General features: G+C 40.4%; 2 protein-coding genes across 2 annotated transcripts in view; both read right to left on the bottom strand.

The window, feature by feature from the left end:
• Positions 1-273: 273 nt before the first annotated feature.
• On the bottom strand, positions 274-1,896 carry LOC149450411 (E3 ubiquitin-protein ligase TRIM39-like). Its single transcript, XM_089691986.1, has one exon. It carries the CDS (start codon positions 1,873-1,875, stop codon positions 274-276), a length of 1,602 nt encoding a protein of 533 aa, XP_089548112.1. The 5' UTR covers positions 1,876-1,896.
• A 14,905-nt stretch (positions 1,897-16,801) lies between these two features.
• The window catches only part of LOC149450410 (cytochrome P450 2C25-like), a 45,596-nt gene continuing 43,626 nt past the window's right edge, over positions 16,802-18,771 (bottom strand). Inside the window, exon 10 of the mRNA XM_089692090.1 lies at positions 16,802-18,539. Within this exon, the coding sequence (XP_089548216.1) occupies positions 18,343-18,539 (197 nt within the window). The 3' untranslated portion in view covers positions 16,802-18,342. The remainder of the gene's footprint in view (positions 18,540-18,771) is intronic.

The following is an 18,771-nucleotide window of genomic DNA, read 5'->3' as shown; positions in this document are numbered from 1 at the left end:
GACCCGTATACTACACAGCTGATGGGAGATCTAAAGGTTATTGTACAATCAGATTGTATAGTGTGTGGTCAGCCTAATGCTAAATAACCCCCCCCCAAAAAAATCTTGCCTTGTTGGGTGTGGAAGTGATGGAGGACACTCTCCTCGGCTGAGATCTACCAGATCTACCGATTGAAGAAATATATTATCTCTACAAACGGTGTCATCCTATGAACCAGATTCACATTTCTCAGCAGATTTCACCAGATTCAGGTCAGATTTCCTGTCATATGATCATTTTACACGTCTCCTGACCCCCCCAGAGATCTTTATACGACCTTTTCCTACAAACAACCTGGCATGGAGGGGCTCAGTGAAGGTGGTGGTGAAGGTGTGGAGGTGTCTGATGGGGTCACACAGATCATAAAAGGACAGCTGCCCGGCCTCATAATCCACATAGATCCTGACTCTATCAGGGGGGGTATCAGGAGATATGAGGATTGATTTACCATCATGTGATAGATCACACTCACTGTTATACATCCACAAACCCCAGGACTTGTTATTATTTCCAATCACTGACTGCAATCCTCCTCTCCTCTCTATACTGGGATAACACATCCCGACTACGCAATCTTCTCCCTCACTGACATCCACTTCCCAGTAATGTCGCCCCGAGGAAAAACTCTGACTGCTTAATACCTGTTCCCAGCCCTGAAATCTCTCTGGTGTTTCTGGACGATTCTGCTTTGTACGTGACCAGGATGCAGTTTTCATGTCATCTGATATCTGTAGATTATTCTGAGCTGTGTTCACATCCAGTAATAAGTCTGAAGCTTCCTGTATATTGAAGCATACATTTCCCCCTTTTATCATATCAGATATCCCTGTGTGTAATGTGTGTGAGATTCCAGCCACATCCAGATCCCCTCCATCATGGAGGAGTCTACCATGTCTCTCTCTGTCCTCATCATCTCCCTCCTCAGTATCACACAAGTCCCCTGTGTCTGATTCCTGGAGGACAGTCAGGGGGTCGGTCATGTTACACAGCTCCTCAATGTCCCCCATCTTCCTGGACAGATCCTTCTTCTTTATCTCCAGTTGATGGATCATCTCAGACAATGGACATGAAAGCCGCTCTTCCTGGCTAACGATCTCCCTCAGGACTCTCTTCTTCAGGTCTTTCATCTGTCTCCTGAGCTCTATGAACAGGGCAGTGACTCTCTCTGTTAGACCAGCTGATTTTTCTTGTACTTTTCCCTTACGTTCCTGCAGACTCTGGACTCTTTTCTCCATCTTCTCTGTCTCTGTCATCAGTTTCTGCAGAACGTTTCTCAGTTTTTGTTTCTTCTTCTCAGAAGCCTCATCCAGAGTCTCCACCTTGTGTCCCTGGTGTTCTCCATCCAGCCTGCAGGACACACAGATACAGACGGCATCTGCAGCACAGTAATATTTAAGAAGCTCCCTATGGATGGCGCATTTTCTGTTCTCCATGGAAGTGGTGGGGTCAGTTAGGACATGTTCTGGTGACTTGCTGTGGATTCTCAGGTGATTATCACACAGAGAAGCTTCACACATCAGACAGGATCTAACAGCGGGTACAGGATAGTGAATGCAGTAAGTACAGAAGATTCCAGCCTTCTTCTCATCTGGATGAGTAGACCGGAAGGTCTCCACTATGTTACGTAGTGCTATGTTCCTCTGCAATGCAGGCCGAACCTGGAACTCTTCTCTGCACTGAGGACAGGAATAACCTCCAGACCCCTCCTGTGTATCCAACAATCGATCAATACAGACCCGGCAGAAGTTGTGTCCACATCTCAGCATTACAGGATCGGTATAAATGTTCAGACAGATGGAACAGTCCAGCTCCTCTCTCAGATCAGCAGACGCCATTGCTGACAGCAGAAGAGAGAAGTGAAAGTCTCCGACACGGAAAATCTAAAGGTCGTCTCACATTTCTCAGCACAGGGCGGGGCTGAGCTGGTGTTGCAGTTTTATCTGCAGGAAGTTTGTGGATAAAGCAAATGTTTATAAATTAAAGGAATATATTCCGACATTTGTGATCTGATCTGTTTTTTTTATACATCATATTGATTTTAAATTGTAAATGACATCTGCAGACAAGACATAAAACTGGGTTATATACCGCATCGTGAAATGCTATTGGCATGTTTCTGTTTGTTGTATTTTGTGTTTAAGGCTGAGTTCACACAAACGCACAGGAATCGCTGCATTTCTCCCACCAACGCCCCGAAAGCAGGTTGCAGAACATATTGCATTTGCTTGAATCAGATCACATGGGTATGAACATCCTTCCGATCCGATTCCAGCGTGGTAAAAAAAAAAGGTGCCTGCACTTCTCCATGTGGATGTGGTGCGATATGAGCCATACAAAATGATGGGCTCAAATTGCCCCGCACAGAATGGCATGTGATTTGCACAGGAATGTGGTGCGATTGCTGGGTGAATATCATACGATGTGGTGAATCACATCAGTGTGAACCCGGCCTCAGAGAAAATCATTTCCAAAGTTAAAAGAAACCCGTCCTGAGCGATATATGGACGGTGTTACTGGTGACCTTCTTTTAGAAACTTTTGGTGAGAACTTTCAATCAAAAATACTTGTTCTAAAAAAGTGTTGGAGTCAGAAAGCTGCATGACAACCAGGCAACTAATATTTGAATGTTAGAGGTCCTCAATGGCAGCTTTCTGCTTCTCTTTAAGACCTGGTTCACACTAATGTGATGCGTGAAATGCAGCGAATCCTGAACGTTTCCCGCACCGCATTGCAATCGCACGTCGTCCATGTGATCTGGTGCGGGTGTCAATGTTAAATTAATGACATCCTAAAACAGATCGCAAAATGCAGAGTGATTGCCAGAAATCGGATCACATGGGTATGAACCATGCAATGTGAATCAGGTGCTGGAAAAAAGGGTCCGCACAGACATTGCATGTGATATGCACAGGAATGGGGGAGGGGGGCTCCGCCTGGAAAAGTATGAAGCCCAAAGTTGTGCTTTAACAATGCAGCCAATGGGTTTCTATAATGTGATCCCTGTAATAACTCTAATTACCCTCCAAGTTATTTTGCCCCCCTCTTTTGGAGCCCCTCAAATTATACAAAGGGTTTTGACTCCTGACAAACTCCAACCTAAATTAAATTTTAAAACCCCAACATTGCACAAAATAAAAAATTCAGTAATAGTAAAATAAAGACACTATAGATAAACCCCTCTGTGCCATGGCCAAAACCAACAACACCCAAAATGTCTATTTAGATGAATAAAGTATCTGCCACTTAACTGCTATAATAAAAACAACTATAGTATGTGAAGACCACGGACAACCAAAATCGTCAACTTATAAAGCACTAGTGATCAATGAAAAAATACAGTATATACAGTCAGGTCCATAAATATTGGGACATCAACACAATTCTAACATTTTTGGTTCTATACACCACCACAATGGATTTGAAATGAAACGAACAAAATGTGCTTTAACTTCAGACTGTCAGCTTTAATTTGAGGGTATTTACATTCAAATCAGGTGAACGGTGTAGGAATTACAACAGTTTGCATATGTGCCTCCCACTTATTAAGGGACCAAAAGTAATGGGACAATTGGTTTCTCAGCTGTTCCATGGCCAGGTGTGTGTTATTCCCTCATTATCCCAATTACAATGAGCAGATAAAAGGTCCAGAGTTCATTTCAAGTGTGCTATTTGCATTTGGAATCTATTGCTGTCAACTCTCAAGATGAGATCCAAAGAGCTGTCACTATCAGTGAAGCAAGCCATCATTAGGCTGAAAAAACAAAACAAACCCATCAGAGAGATCGCAAAAACATTAGGCGTGGCCAAAACAACTGTTTGGAACATTCTTAAAAAGAAGGAACGCACCGGTGAGCTCAGCAACACCAAAAGACCTGGAAGACCACGGAAAACAACTGTGGTGGATGACCGAAGAATTCTTTCCCTGGTGAAGAAAACACCCTTCACAACAGTTGGCCAGATCAAGAACACTCTCCAGGAGGTAGGTGTATGTGTGTCAAAGTCAACAATCAAAAGAAGACTTCACCAGAGTGAATACAGAGGGTTCACCACAAGATGTAAACCATTGGTGAGCCTCAAAAACAGGAAGGCCAGATTAGAGTTTGCCAAACGACATCTAAAAAAGCCTTCACAGTTCTGGAACAACATCCTATGGACAGATGGGACCGAGATCAACTTGTACCAGAGTGATGGGAAGAGAAGAGTATGGAGAAGGAAAGGAACTGCTCATGATCCTAAGCATACCACCTCCTCAGTGAAGCATGGTGGTGGTAGTGTCATGGCGTGGGCATGTATGGCTGCCAATGGAACTGCTTCTCTTGTATTTATTGATGATGTGACTGCTGACAAAAGCAGCCGGATGAATTCTGAAGTGTTTCGGGCAATATTATCGGCTCATATTCAGCCAAATGCTTCACAACTCATTGGACACCGCTTCACAGTGCAGATGGACAATGACCCAAAGCAGACTGCAAAAGCAACCAAAGAGTTTTTTAAGGGAAAGAAGTGGAATGTTATGCAATGGCCAAGTCAATCACCTGACCTGAATCCGATTGAGCATTTCACTTGCTGAAGACAAAACTGAAGGGAAAATGCCCCAAGAACAAGCAGGAACTGAAGACAGTTGCAGTAGAGGCCTGGCAGAGCATCACCAGGGATGAAACCCAGCGTCTGGTGATGTCTATGTGTTCCAGACTTCAGGCTGTAATTGACTGCAAAGGATTTGCAACCAAGTATTAAAAAATGAAAGTTTGATTTATGATTATTATTCTGTCCCATTACTTTTGGTTCCTTAATAAGTGGGAGGCACATATGCAACTGTTGTAATTCCTACACTGTTCACCTGATTTGGATGTAAATACCCTCAAATTAAAGCTGACAGTCTGCAGTTAAAGCACATCTTGTTCGTTTCATTTCAAATCCATTGTGGTGGTGTATAGAGCCAAAAATGTTAGAATTGTGTTGATGTCCCAATATTTATGGACCTGACTGTACATGTATTCAAACATTATATATTAAAATAAACAACACAATAAAATGTGAGACATAATCATCCAATATTTGTGCATGAAATGTGAAAAATATATAATAGAAAAAACTGAAAAATATTGTTCATTAATCCACATATACAGTTGCAAGAAAAAGTATGTGAACCCCTTGGGATTACGTGGAGTTTTCCATGAATTGGGCATAAAATGTGCTCTGAACGTCATCTAAGTCACAATAGAGCTCTGTTCTGGTTCACATCAGACAGTGCTTCTTGAAACCAGTAAACCCAAAACAGGTGTGTGTTTTTTAAGGGCAGGACAGCTGTCAGCAACACATCCAATATCATCACACTGATTGGAGTCAAGGTTGGCTCACTCCTGGCTCCAATTAGCTCTGGGAGAAGTCATTAAGCTAGGGCCTCACATACTTTTTCCTCCCCGCACTGTGAATGTTTACATGTTATGTGCAATTAAACCATGGCAACATCTAATGTTTGTGTAGTATTATGTTCAGCAGACTGTGTTCTTCTATTGTTGTGACTTAGATGACGTTCAGAGCACATTTTATGCCCAATTCATGCAAAACTCCACGTAATCCCAAGGGGTTCACATACATACTTTTTCTTGCAACTGTAGTACTTAAAAGTTCCAAACAGTCTAATGAAATATAGTGAATCATCAAAAAAAAGTCCAACATCACGAACACCACCACAAGAATCCCCCTAGATGCGGTGCAAGTGGGATGGTAATCTCTGTTGGGGTTATACAAGCTGTGTATTCCTCCTCTGTAATAGGATCAGCATGCACTTTGGGTAAGAACATTTCCTAACTGTGGTGAAGGGAACACTGCTGGAGGCAAACTCTTGGAAGATTCACGTGGTGGTGTTTTGGGATGTTGGACATTTTTTGATGGTTCACTCTATTTCTTTGGACATGTTGGAACTTTTATAAAACATAGAATAAAGTGCAGCGCTAAACATGTATAGGTACTGATATATATACAATCAGTTCGATTCAAGTACAAAAGTCCTCCTTAATTAGATGACAAAAAGTAGGTGCTCAGGTATTCAAGTGACTTGGTTCTGGTATCCGTGCACGTAAGTGATAAACAATGCGCACTCACCAGACCCGCATCAAATATGCGCCTTTGTGTATGAGTAATCCAGATGTCATCCGATACTGGGTGGTCCTCCCTCAGCTGTGTATGAGGCTGATGATCCTCTCCACTTAGGGGTCCCCCTGATATTGGACGTATAGAGATCTGGTCTGGGTCCCTCCAGTGTGTCCAGGAGTAGGTCTGCAAATTAGAATGCTCCCCCAGGGGGTAACAAAGATACTCCCATAGTGTAGTATTTTGTAATAGGATATGGTTTTATTGAGCTTAGGTATACAGCGTTGCAGACAGTCAATAGTACACAACTAACCGTCTGGAATGATAAAATGGCCGCCAGAGCTCCGCGTTGCTCTGACGGCGTGACTTCACGGCGTGTTATGGCGTCCTCCTTACGCGTGTCGTGCTCCAGCACGTCTTCAGAGGGGGGTTGCCAAACACGCCATGCCGTCCGTCACTTGTATTTAAACGGAAGTGCGCACATGCGCAATGTGGTGTAGCCTGACGGGACATGCAGAACAAACTGCGCATGCGCGAATAGACGCGCGCCATTTTCCCTTGGTCTCCCCGGGTAGATAAGCAATACAGGCAAGACTGTCTGTATATACTGTAAACTGCTGAGACTACATAGGGCGAAGAATATAACGCCCTTGAGCAGAGGTTTGGTAAAGATATTAAAACCATGAGAATGACTATACCCCAGCAGGAAGAACTGGAACGGTATATATGACCCCCTAATGAAGGAGTTATAGGGATAATCAGTGCTACATATAAAAAGTAATTACTGCGCATGTGCTAATCCAAAACAAACATAATACAATCAAGATCAATAATGACATCAGTAAAAGACCGAATAATATGTACCAGCCACCTCCAAGGCGGCCAAATGTTCCAAATGGAGGTGATGTAACATCATATGGCCCTCACAAAAACAGAATATTATAAAATCTTTGCATATAGATATGAGGTATCACACAAAGACAAAAACACAAATGAAGTATCAAATTATTAGGACCATAGATGAAACTAACAAAATTGTATAAAACTGTAAATATGTTAAAAATGTATATATATATGTGTAAACCCACATACACATATATAGAGTGAAAGCGTAAAATAACAAAAATAAAATAATAGAAAGATAAAAATCAGTTAAAATAGATGAAGCCCTAAAATCAAAGGAACTATGAATAGTTCTTCATATAAAACAACAGAGGGCTGGTGATAAGGACACCCTTATCCTAAATGTATTTCTTCATATAGAACAACAGAGGACAGGTGATAAGGACAAACTATTACCCAATTAACTGTTTTCAATAAAACAATTAATGTCTACCTCTATATTAAGTCCCTTAGGTTGTAAAGAATGGAGTTCGTATATCCATTTCATTTCTAGTTGCGACACAGCTCTTTTTTTGTGCATTCCTCTCCAGTGGGGTTTGATTAAATCTATTCCCGTAAATTTAAGTGAAGTGGGATCTTTATTGTGAAACCTCCTAAAATGATTCGAAACCGAATGTTCTCTGTACCCACGTTTAATGTTGTTGACATGTTCCCGCAACCTGTCCCTTAATCTCCTGGTGGTGCGTCCAATATACTGCAATTTGCACGGGCATTCAAGCAAATAGACAACAAATTTACTATTACAAGTAATACATTTGTTAATGTTATAGGTGTTACCCGTTATGTGTGACATAAAGGTGGTTTGTTTGCGTTTTCTAGTGTTATCACATCTGCAAGCTATACATTTATTACATGGATGGTAGCCATTTAGATCATTAAACAAGGAGACCTCTTTGGGAGGGTCTATCACATTTGGTGCAAGATAATGGCGTAAATTAGTTGCCCTCCGAAAAACAATCTCTGGTTTCTCTGGTAGTATATTAGCGAGTACTGGATCAGATTTTAAAACCTTCCAATTCTTATGAATGATGTGATTAATTTCTTTATATTGTCTCGAAAATGTCGTAACAAATGGACATATCTGGCTTTTCTTAGGTCTCTGTTTATCAATAAGGAGGTCCTTCCTATTTAGCTGAGCTACAGAGTCAATAGTATCCTCCAGAGTTTTTTCTTCATACCCTTTTTCTAAGAATCGATTTTTTAATATTAAGGATTGTTCTTGGAATGTTTCCAAGTCAGTACAGTTCCTACGTAGCCTAATGAACTGCCCTTTAGGAATGTTAGCCAACCATCTGGGGTGATGGCAGCTATTTTTGGGTATGTAACCATTGCGGTCTGTCTTTTTGAAGAATGTTTTTGTCACTATTCCACCTTGATAATTGATCAATGTTAAGTCAAGAAAACTTATTTCCTTAGTACTATAACTATAAGACAACTCAATATTGAGGTCGTTGTGGTTAAGTGTGGTAAAAAAATTGATCAAGGATTGTTCTTCCCCATTCCAAAGAAGGAAGACATCATCAATGTAGCGTCTGTAGAAAGCGAGTTCAGGCCATTCCCTGGAAAAAATTATCATCTCCTCCCAATGTGCCATGAACAGATTAGCGAGGCTGGGGGCAAATTTTGCCCCCATCGCTACGCCCTTCGTCTGAAGATAATATTTCTGGTTGAACCAGAAATAATTGTTATTAATGGCGAAATTGAGTAAAGTTAAAATAAAATCTGTATGTGGAGAAGATAAAGTGCTGTAAGTACGTAAATAATATTCTGCGGCTTCTAACCCATCCTTATGTGCAATATTACTGTACAGAGAGGACACATCAGCAGTTACGAGAAACGTATGGGGAGTGATGGACAAATCTTTGATATCATTCAGCATCTGCTTGGTGTCTCTTAGGAAAGCTGGTGTCTGGGAGACCAACGGTTGGAGGAAAAAATCAATGTATTGTCCAATCCTTGAACATAATGAACCTATGCCGCTTACGATTGGCCTCCCAGGGGGATTAATGGGGTCCTTGTGAATTTTCGGAAGGATGTATAAAACCGGAAGCTTAGGGGCTATGGGACATAGAAACTCCCTTTCTTTCTTATTGATAATCTCTTTGGTAAAACCTTCTTTAATGATATTCTTTAAAACTCATTTAAAAGTAAAAACAGGATTTTTAGATAAAACAGTATATGTTGTCTTATCTTCTAAGATATTATAGACTTCTTTAATATAGTCAGACTTATCTAGTATGACTACTCCGCCCCCCTTGTCGGCAGGTCTAATTACCAGATCTCTATGATCCAAAAGGGTTTTCATGGCATTAGTCATTTGTGTCCGTGGGGCTGGTTTGATGGTCATTTTGTCTAAATCTCTCAAAGTCATATCTCTGAACAATTGCACATAGGATTGTGCCTGAGGTGGGGGATTGTAGGTAGATGCGTTCTTGAGATTGGAATATACTGAACTGGTTGTGTCATTATGAGTGATAGGGTTGGATGTGAAATATCTTTTCAGGGACAGTCGTCTAGAAAATTTCTGAATATCTATATATGTTTGAAACTTGTCCAATTTCTTACTTGGTGCAAATTTAAGACCATTATTTAATAATTGTACCTCCTGTTGAGAAAAGGTGACTTTACTAAGATTGAAGATCCCATCCTTCCTTATACTTTCCTCTTTTTTCCTGTATCTATTAATTTTGGTTCCTCCCCTCCTTCCCCTGTGGAATTGCTTCTTTTTCGGGTTTTCTTTCCCCCTAAAAAACGAACCTGGGGGTTTGAGTTGGATTGTGAGTTGGGAGGGGGGAGGAGTGGTGGTGGTGCTGGAACAGGTCCATATTGATTGGGTCCTGTGGTATAAGGCTGTTTTTTGCGAGGTGGTTGATTATAGGGTTTGTAATAATTATTACTGTTGTTGGAAGGATGCTGATATCCACCATGATACGAATTGTTAGGTTTGTTATGATAACCATTCGGTTGATAATATGATCTAGGCGACTCCATATATTGGGGCCCATTGTTGGGGTGCCAATATGAGTCCCTTGCCCCTATGTTGGGATCGGAAAGGGGTTCAAATCTGTTTTGGATGGGGACATTGTAGGTGGGTTTATTAGGATAATTATTATAGGTATTGATGTTAGTGGGGGGAATGTAAGGCTTGAATTTTTTAGATTTCTTAGATTTTGGTGTAGGGTAGAGTGTACTCTGTGCAGGAGTTTCTATTACCTCGTCTTTTAGTTGCCATTTAAAGACAAGTTGATCTTGGTAATCTCTTACATCCCTATTATATTTCTTTCTTTTTTTAATTACGTTGTTCTTTTTCAATCCCTTCTAGGTATAGTCTTAATTTTTCTGATTCAGCCTTATATTCCTCATTCCCTTTATGTGGACTGAGATCTTCCCGTATTAGGTTAATCTCAGTGTCAAGGTGTATCAATTTCTTTTTCTTGCGGGCAATGAGAAATTTGAGTAGGTCATTACCAGCATTATTAAAGAAATCAAACCATTCTGTTAAATCAGTGGTATCATTGGTATCTGGAGGCACACTCCATCTAAGTGATCTGGGGATCATATGTTGGAACTTTTGATCATTACATATAGATTCATGAATGTTATTTTATACACAAATATTGGAGGATTATGTTTCACATTTGGATTGCTTATTTTATTATATTTGCACTTTATTAGGTCCACCTTGCTAGTATCCGGTTGGACCCCCTTTGGCCCTCAGAACTGTTTTCAATTCTTCGTGGCATAGATTCAACAAGGTGTATATTGGAGGATTATGTTTCACGTTTGGGTTGTTTATTTTATTACAACACATAAAAAAGTGTGTTATTCACGTAAACTGTGATAAACAAATAAAGCGGTATGTGCAAACTAAAAATTCACGTGTCATCAAATAATGTGTATAATATGCAAAACTGTGCAACCTGCAATACATATACCGTCAAATAATATATGATATACAATGCAATACAAAATAAATGCTTAACCACTTGCCCTCTGGAGGATTTACCCCCCCTTAATGACCAGGCCTCTTTTTGCTACTCGGCGCTGCACTAATTCAACTGGTAATTGCGCGGTCATGCAATGCTGTACCCAAATGAAATTTACATCTCCTTATTTTCACACAGAGCTTTCTTTTGGTGGTATTTCATCACCTGTGCGCTTTTTATTTTTTGCCCTATAAACAAAAAAAGACCAAATATTGTGAAGAAAAACTATATTTTTTACTTTCGGCTATAAAAGATATATCGTAAACTCAAAGTTAGTTATAAATTTATACCAAAATGTATTCTGCTCCATGTTTTTGGTAAAAAAAATCCCAATAAGTGTATATTGATTGCTTTGTGTGACAGTTATAGCGTCTACAAACTATGGTATAGATTCTGCAATTTACTCCATTTTTTTGCTGTACAGCGCTGCATTTGTTTAACTGACAATTGCGCGATCATGCAATACAGTACATAAATTAAATTTATGTCCTTTTTTTACACAAATAGAGCTTTCTTTTGGTGGTATTTGATCACCTGTGCACTTTTTATTTTTGGCTCTATAAACAAAAAAATTTTCTCATTTCTGTCATAAAATATATTCAAAACAAAAAAAAATGTCATCATAAATTTAGGCCAAAATGTATTCTGCTCCATGTTTTTTTTTAAAAATCCCAATAAGTGTATATTTATTGCTTTGTGTGAAAGTTATAGCATCTACAAACTATGTTATAGACAATGGAATTTACACAGCTTTTACTCTCTGACTGCCCATCACATTTCTTGAGGAGCTAAATTACCAGAACGGTACAAACACCCCCAAATGACCCCTTTACAGAAAGTAGACACCCTAAGCTATCTGCTGAGAGGCATATTGAGTCCATGGAAGATTTTTTTTTTTTTTTCCACAAGTTTCTGGAAAATGACAAAAACTTTTTTTTTTTTTACACAAGGTTGTCATTTAAATGATATATTTCTCGCACAAGCCATGGGTATATGTGGAATTACACCCCAAAATACATTCTGCTACTTCTACCGAGTATGGGGATACCACATGTGTGAGACTTTTTCGGAGCCTAGCTACATATACAGGAGCCTGAAATCCAATGACCACTTTGAAAGCCTGAAGGTGCGTAACTTCCTCATTTCACTTCCTCACTACCTATCACAGTTTTGAAGGCCTTGACATGCCAGGATAGCATCAAACTCCTTTTTGGAAAATAGACACCCCAAGGAATTTAAAAAGAGGCATGGTGAGTATTTTGCAGATCTCATTTTTTCCCACAAGGGTTTGAAATATAAAAAGAAAAAATTTTTCTTTTTTTTTCTTCATTTTCCAAAAACTTGTGGCAACAAAGGAGATCTGCAAAATACTCACCATGCTTCTTATCAAATTCCTTGGGGTGTTTACTTTTCAAAAAGTGGTCATGGGGGGGGGGGGGGGGTGGTGCTATCCTGGCATTTCAGAGCCTCCAAAACTGTGAGGTAGTCAGGAAGAGTAATGAGGAAATAAAGCCCTTTAAAAGCCTGAAGGTGCTTATTGGATTTTGGGGTCCTGTACTTGGCTAGACTGCCAAAGCGTCTCTCACATGTGGTACCCCCACACTCGGGAGGAGTAGCAGAATGTATTTTAGGGAGTAATTCCACATATACCCATGGCATGTGTGAGCAATAAGTCATTTAAGTGACAATTTTGTGTAAAAAAAATTTTTGATTCATTTTCCAAAAACTTAGCTTGGGGTGTCTACTTTCCAAAAAGGGGTCATTTTGGGGGGTGGGGCATTTTATGCCCAGCATTAGAAGTTTATGCCACACATCACTCACTTTTCAAACCACCTTCAGACCAAGCCTTTTCTGACACTTTTTGTTCACATGAAAAAAAATAGTATTTTTTGCTAGGAAATTAATTTAAACCCCCAAACGTTATATATTTTTTTAAAGCAAACACCCTAGTGAATAAAATGGCATGCAACGTATACGGGGTGATGCCGGACCAGCTCCACAAAAAGGTAAGTTGTTAAGAAAGCCGACGATCCCCGCAGGATGGATCGGATCTGCGGATTGAGCATAATGGATCAGAGTCCGATCCATTATGCTCAGTCCGCAGATCTGAGCCATTCTGCAGGGATTGTCGGAGGGGGTGTCACTCAGTGTTACCACACTGGGTGACACCAACCCTAGGGATGCCTTTGATGGGATTGTTTTACTAGGGGGAAGGGGGGTGTGCTTCACTGTAAGCACACTGATCCGGAAGGCTGAGCTCATCCATCCAGAACAGTGTGCCCAAACTGACAGGGAGGAGGGCTGTTGGTAAACAATGCAGCTCTCCTCCCTGTCTGTGATTGCCGGTAATCACCGGCCGTGGCCACGATCGGCAACACAGGTACGGTGCGAATACACAGCTTGCTTGTGCCCCCTACCTGGAAATGCAAAATCACGTATATATACTGTACGTCATCCTGTGCACAGGTGCAGCCCTGTAGCAGTATATCTGCTCGAGGGCGGTTGTTAACTGGTTAATTAACTGTTAATATGGTAACTTTTGTTTGTTAATTTTTTTTTACTCATTTAACATAAATTTACATATTCCCATTTAAAAATAGCACACAATTAAAAAAAAACAACTTTATTTCATTTGTTAATAACTTTGCAATGCTTTGTACCAGAATCATAATTTTGGTGTCATTTTAAACAGGACAAATTGAAGCATAAAAGGCGCACATTTCATGTACAGGAACATGATTTATTTTTAAACTAACATTGCTCAATAAGAGAAAATGCAGTTTGTTTACATAGTTACATAGATGGTAAGGTTGAATAAAGACTCCAGTCCATCCAGTTGAACCTGTGTGGGTGTGTATCCGTGTGTGTATGTCCATATCATGTCCCATATCCCTGTATACTACATTCACCCATCTAATAGGTTTTTTAAACTATCTATACTTCCCACGGACACCACCGATTGTGGAAGGGAGTTCCACATCCTTACCGCTTTACATGTAAAGAACCCCCATTGCAGTTTAAGGTTTAACCACTTCTCCTCTAGTATCATGGAGGGGCCATGTGGCTTCTTAAGCCCCCCGGAAAATGAATTGTTTTCTCTGTATGCTGGAATCACCCAGGGCTGCTGCTAGAAACCCCATACAGCCAGCCCGATAGCGCCCCCCCCCCCCCACACACACAGTTTTCTATGTTTCAGTTATGAATGAACACAGTGAGTGATTGGTGAGATTGCTTCATTATGTTCATTAAGGAAAGGAAGGGGCTGGTAAATGTGACATATTTACCCTTCCCCCACTCTCCATCCTTGAAGATCCTATTGTGTGCTTGCAGCTGCTGGTGGGAAGGAGAAGAAGGAAGCACTGTGGGGGTGGGGACACACAAAGGGGCTTGGGCAACAGGGGGAAATGTGTGGTGCACAGTGAGGGTGATGGGTGCAGCGGGGGGGGGGGGGTTATTTACTGAAACCAATCCCCTGTATGGCTTTCTCTGCTGTGGCTGAAAAATGGCAGGAGGGAGAGGAAGCCAGCTTTCAGCTGCTGCAGAGAGAGCCATGCAGGGGATCAATTCCATGAATTGCACCCCCATTGTGCAGAAAGCTATCCCTGCCCACATTAGATTCACCCAGCTGTCTGGCCTGGGCCCCATACAGGAGGACCCTGGAATCTCCTGTCAGGAAAGGAATCCCCATGTGTGAAGGTACATTACATCACCATGGAGGTATTTGTATATCGCTCTCATATCTCCTCTCAAGTGTCTCTTCTTCAGGGAGAATACATTTAGTGTTTATAGTCGTTCCTCATAATTGAGGTCCTCCAGTCCCCTTATTAGCTTTGCTTCCCTTCTCTGGACTCTCTCCAGTTCCAGCACATCCTTCCTGAGGACTGGTGACCAGAACTGGACGGCACACTCCAGATGTGGCCAAACCAGAGTTTTATAAAGTGGTAGAATTATAGTCCAATCTGTGGAGGAGATTCCATGTTTAATGCACGCTAATATTCTGCTGGCTTTGCTTGCTGCGGCTTGACATCGCATGCCATTGCTGAGCCTGTGATCTACTAAGACCCCCAGATCCTTTTCCATCCCGGAATCCCCCAATGGTTCTCCTCCCAGCGAGTAACTTGCTTTCAGATTTTTGGACCCCAAAGTTCATTACTTCTAATGCTAAATTAGGAGCAGAGTATATACAGAGTTCCCTTGGTGTGGGCACTGTGGATTCCGCATATATTTGCAAAATGTGTGCAAACAAAACCCTCTGTTCTTAGCGCAAACTGTTAGAGAGGGCTAATTCGGTTGTTTTGCAGGCTGGTCGGCTCATTTTTTTGATATTTTGAACCCCCCCCCCCCCTTCAATGTGCGTTTTAATAGGCGATTCACACTTAAGTGTATGATCCCCCGATGGCTGAAATCCAGACTACAAGATGCATTTAATCTGATGGTTTTGCACATTACTGGAATGAGGAAATCTGCCATGGTTTGATGATATCTAGTGACTCAACCCCACCTGATGACGTCACCTGTATGCAGAGTTCCCATCTCCAGAGTACCTTGGAGTAGGTCTTATTTACTCCAACGCACAAGAATTTGTGCCATCTAGTTGATTCATCATTATTTTCTGAAAACTCTTCAGAGGTATTAAGTATTATGTGAATTTCTATGCTCAGATTTTCAATGCAAAATTTTTATTATTGCCTGTCTTGGTTAATCTGTCAGTTCTATTACTAATGATGCTATGTTGCCATGATACACCCTTGAAGGATTTCACCGGCTGAGGTTATGTATAATTGAAAACCCAATAAAGTTTCTTAAAAAAAAAATCCAGATCACTTGCCCAGAGTAGTTCAATGTTACTATGGTAACATTGTATCGCTTTGGTCACAGTGTGCTGAAAAATAATAGTATAAAAAATAGAAAATGTAATAAAAAAAAATAGAAACATAACCAAGAAAATACAAATTCAATTATTATTATTTTCACCAATGAAATGTAGCAGAATACATTTTGACCTAAATTTATGCAGAATTGTTATTTATTTGCAAAATTTTATAATGTGTAATGTACAGCGCTGAGTGAACTATTGGCGCTTTATAAATACTGTATAATAATAATAATAAATAATAATAATAATGGAAACAAAGAAAAGTGTGGGTTTTTTTTCAAAAGTTTCAGGTGTTTTTTGTTTTATTTAGCAAAAAAAAAAAACTCAGTGGTGTTTAAATACCACCAAAAGAAAGCTCTATTTACTTGAAAAAAAATTATAAAAATGTCATATGGGTACAGTGTTGCATGACCACGCAATTGTCATTCAAAGTGCAACAGTGCTGAAAGCTGAAAATTGGCCTGGGCAGGAAGGGGGTAAAAGTGCCCGGAATTGAAGTGTAAAAGGAGTTCCCCTTCATATCTGAGGATGTTACAGGTTACTTGGTGGATACGGCTGGGGGCACAGCACATAGCTCAGCATTGTATTAGCATGCAGTCATTTGCCCAAGGGTAGTTTGAACTCTTTCGTTTTGTACTAAAATCCGCAAGAGATTTCCAGTGGAATTGCTGAAGGTAATCCTATGTTCATCTGTGTATGATACTGAAAAAGAGCTGCTACTGGTAAAATACGAATCATGAGCCCTTACACCTGCCACTGTCATGACTCTGGGGCACCAATTACTACTCACCTAACAAATACATTTTTTGGATTCATCTAAACATTCAATTTCCTGTTTGTCCAGAATAGTTGGAAGTTGTTGAATAGCATCATGACAACAATATACAAATATTCAGAGTATTGTCTTTATATTACATTTTCTTTTCAATAATTTTTATTTTCATTTTCCAAAAACATAACATGCTCCAAGTGCACCCACAACAAGGGGGCTAAGAAATGACACAGAATAGCAAATATACATTGTATCCAAATGAATCAAACACTAAGATTAAGTCGACTGTATGGGGAGTCTGATTCAAATGCTAAAAAAAAAAAATGCATAATTTGGCAAGTTCCATAAAAGCAGGTTTCCTTTCAATGGATGCAACCAGAAAATATGAAAGAACCTAAGAAAATATGAGTAAATAAAAAGAAATAGAATGAAGGGAGGGGGGAAGAGAGGGCAAAGAGGTACCATAGACTCAGGACCATCTCAGGCATCAACTATAAACGGCCAAAACTGGCCAGGTGCAAAGAAGGGAAAGAATAATCGATCCAAGATTACACATTTTTGAGAAACTTAGTGAGAGAGTCCTTTAATATGCTGGACTTCTGTTCATTGATCATTAAAGTGGTCATATGGTCTTTCGCTCATTAAAAGAAGACAGTTGGGTTCTTCCAGGCCTGTGGAATGGTCCGCTTAGCAGACAAAAAATAAATTGGAAACCAATTTCTGAATGAGGCAATGTAGTGGAGCTAACATTGCATTCTTAACAATCGTCAGGTGAAACAGTATGTAAGAGACCTAAGACTCTGGACCAAAAACCAGTCAACTGCAGACACGACCACCAAATATGTAAGACATCCCCTTGCTGGCCACAATTCATGAAGCATTTATCTCTACATCTGGAGTTTGCATGGACTGTCCAAGCAGGAACCCAGTACCACCACATGAGCATTTATATTAGATTTTCAACTCTGGTGGTCTATATTTACAGTGGCCTAAGAAGCAACATTACTACATTGATCCAACAGGATAAACTATTCAGTGATATTACAATATTACACGTGTGGAAAATGTGTATGCACCATATTTCTAACCTGGTTGAATTATCCTTGTAGAGTTCAATGGAGACATACACTGATACAGGTCCTTGGATGGTGTTTATCAGCTGTTTGGTACACATAAGTTGGATTGAACATAACTTGGATTGAACATTTAATTTGTTCATAATTTGCAATGATAGCACTTCCTATGTATTTTGTATGTAACTATTTATACATGAGCGGGGCCCAACTGATTTTTATAATATTGTTTTTAATTAAAGAGTTTGGACAGATAAAACCATCACAAACCCCTATGATGAGGTCCATCACAAACCCCTATGATGAGGTCCATCACAAACCCCTAAGATGAGGACCATCACAAACCCCTATGATGAGGACCATCACAAACCCCTAAGATGAGGTCCATCACAAACCCCTATGATGAGGTCCATCACAAACCCCTAAGATGAGGTCCATCACAAACCTCTAAGATGAGGTCCATCACAAACCCCTATGATGAGGTCCATCACAAACCCCTATGATGAGGTCCATCACAAACCCCTATGATGAGGTCCATCACAAATCCCTATGATGAGGTCCATCACAAACCCCTAAGATGCTTTTTTCATAACAAGTTACTTGGTGGGTAATGCTCGGGGCACGGCACATAGCTTAGTATTAGACACAACGTCACGTTTATTAGCATGCAGCCATTTGGAGTCCCGACGCTCATCTCCTGGGGGCAGCTTGAGGGTGAATTTCTGGAGCAGAGCAGAGAGGAGAAGGAAGAGCTCCATTCGGGCCAAACCCTCTCCGGCACAAACACGCTTTCCTGTAGAAGAGTTGAGGTTGAGGAAAATGAGGCAGTGTTATGAATCCACACAAGCAACATGGCTGTTTTACTCTGTTTAATATTTCATCAAATGCATCAAAAGATTTGCTCAGCCCAGATTAGTAACACAGATTAGAATGACACTAATTGTAAATACAATATTTGTTAGAAATAATGTGCACAAGGTTGTAGATCAATGCAGAACAAGAACTGAGGAGGGAATCCCCGGATT

The sequence above is a fragment of the Staurois parvus genome, unplaced genomic scaffold (genome assembly GCF_062004578.1).
Source record: "Staurois parvus isolate SC_StPar_1 unplaced genomic scaffold, SC_StPar_1.0 ptg000575l, whole genome shotgun sequence".
NCBI classification, from domain to species: domain Eukaryota; kingdom Metazoa; phylum Chordata; class Amphibia; order Anura; family Ranidae; genus Staurois; species Staurois parvus.
This window is presented reverse-complemented; position numbering and strand designations above follow the sequence as displayed.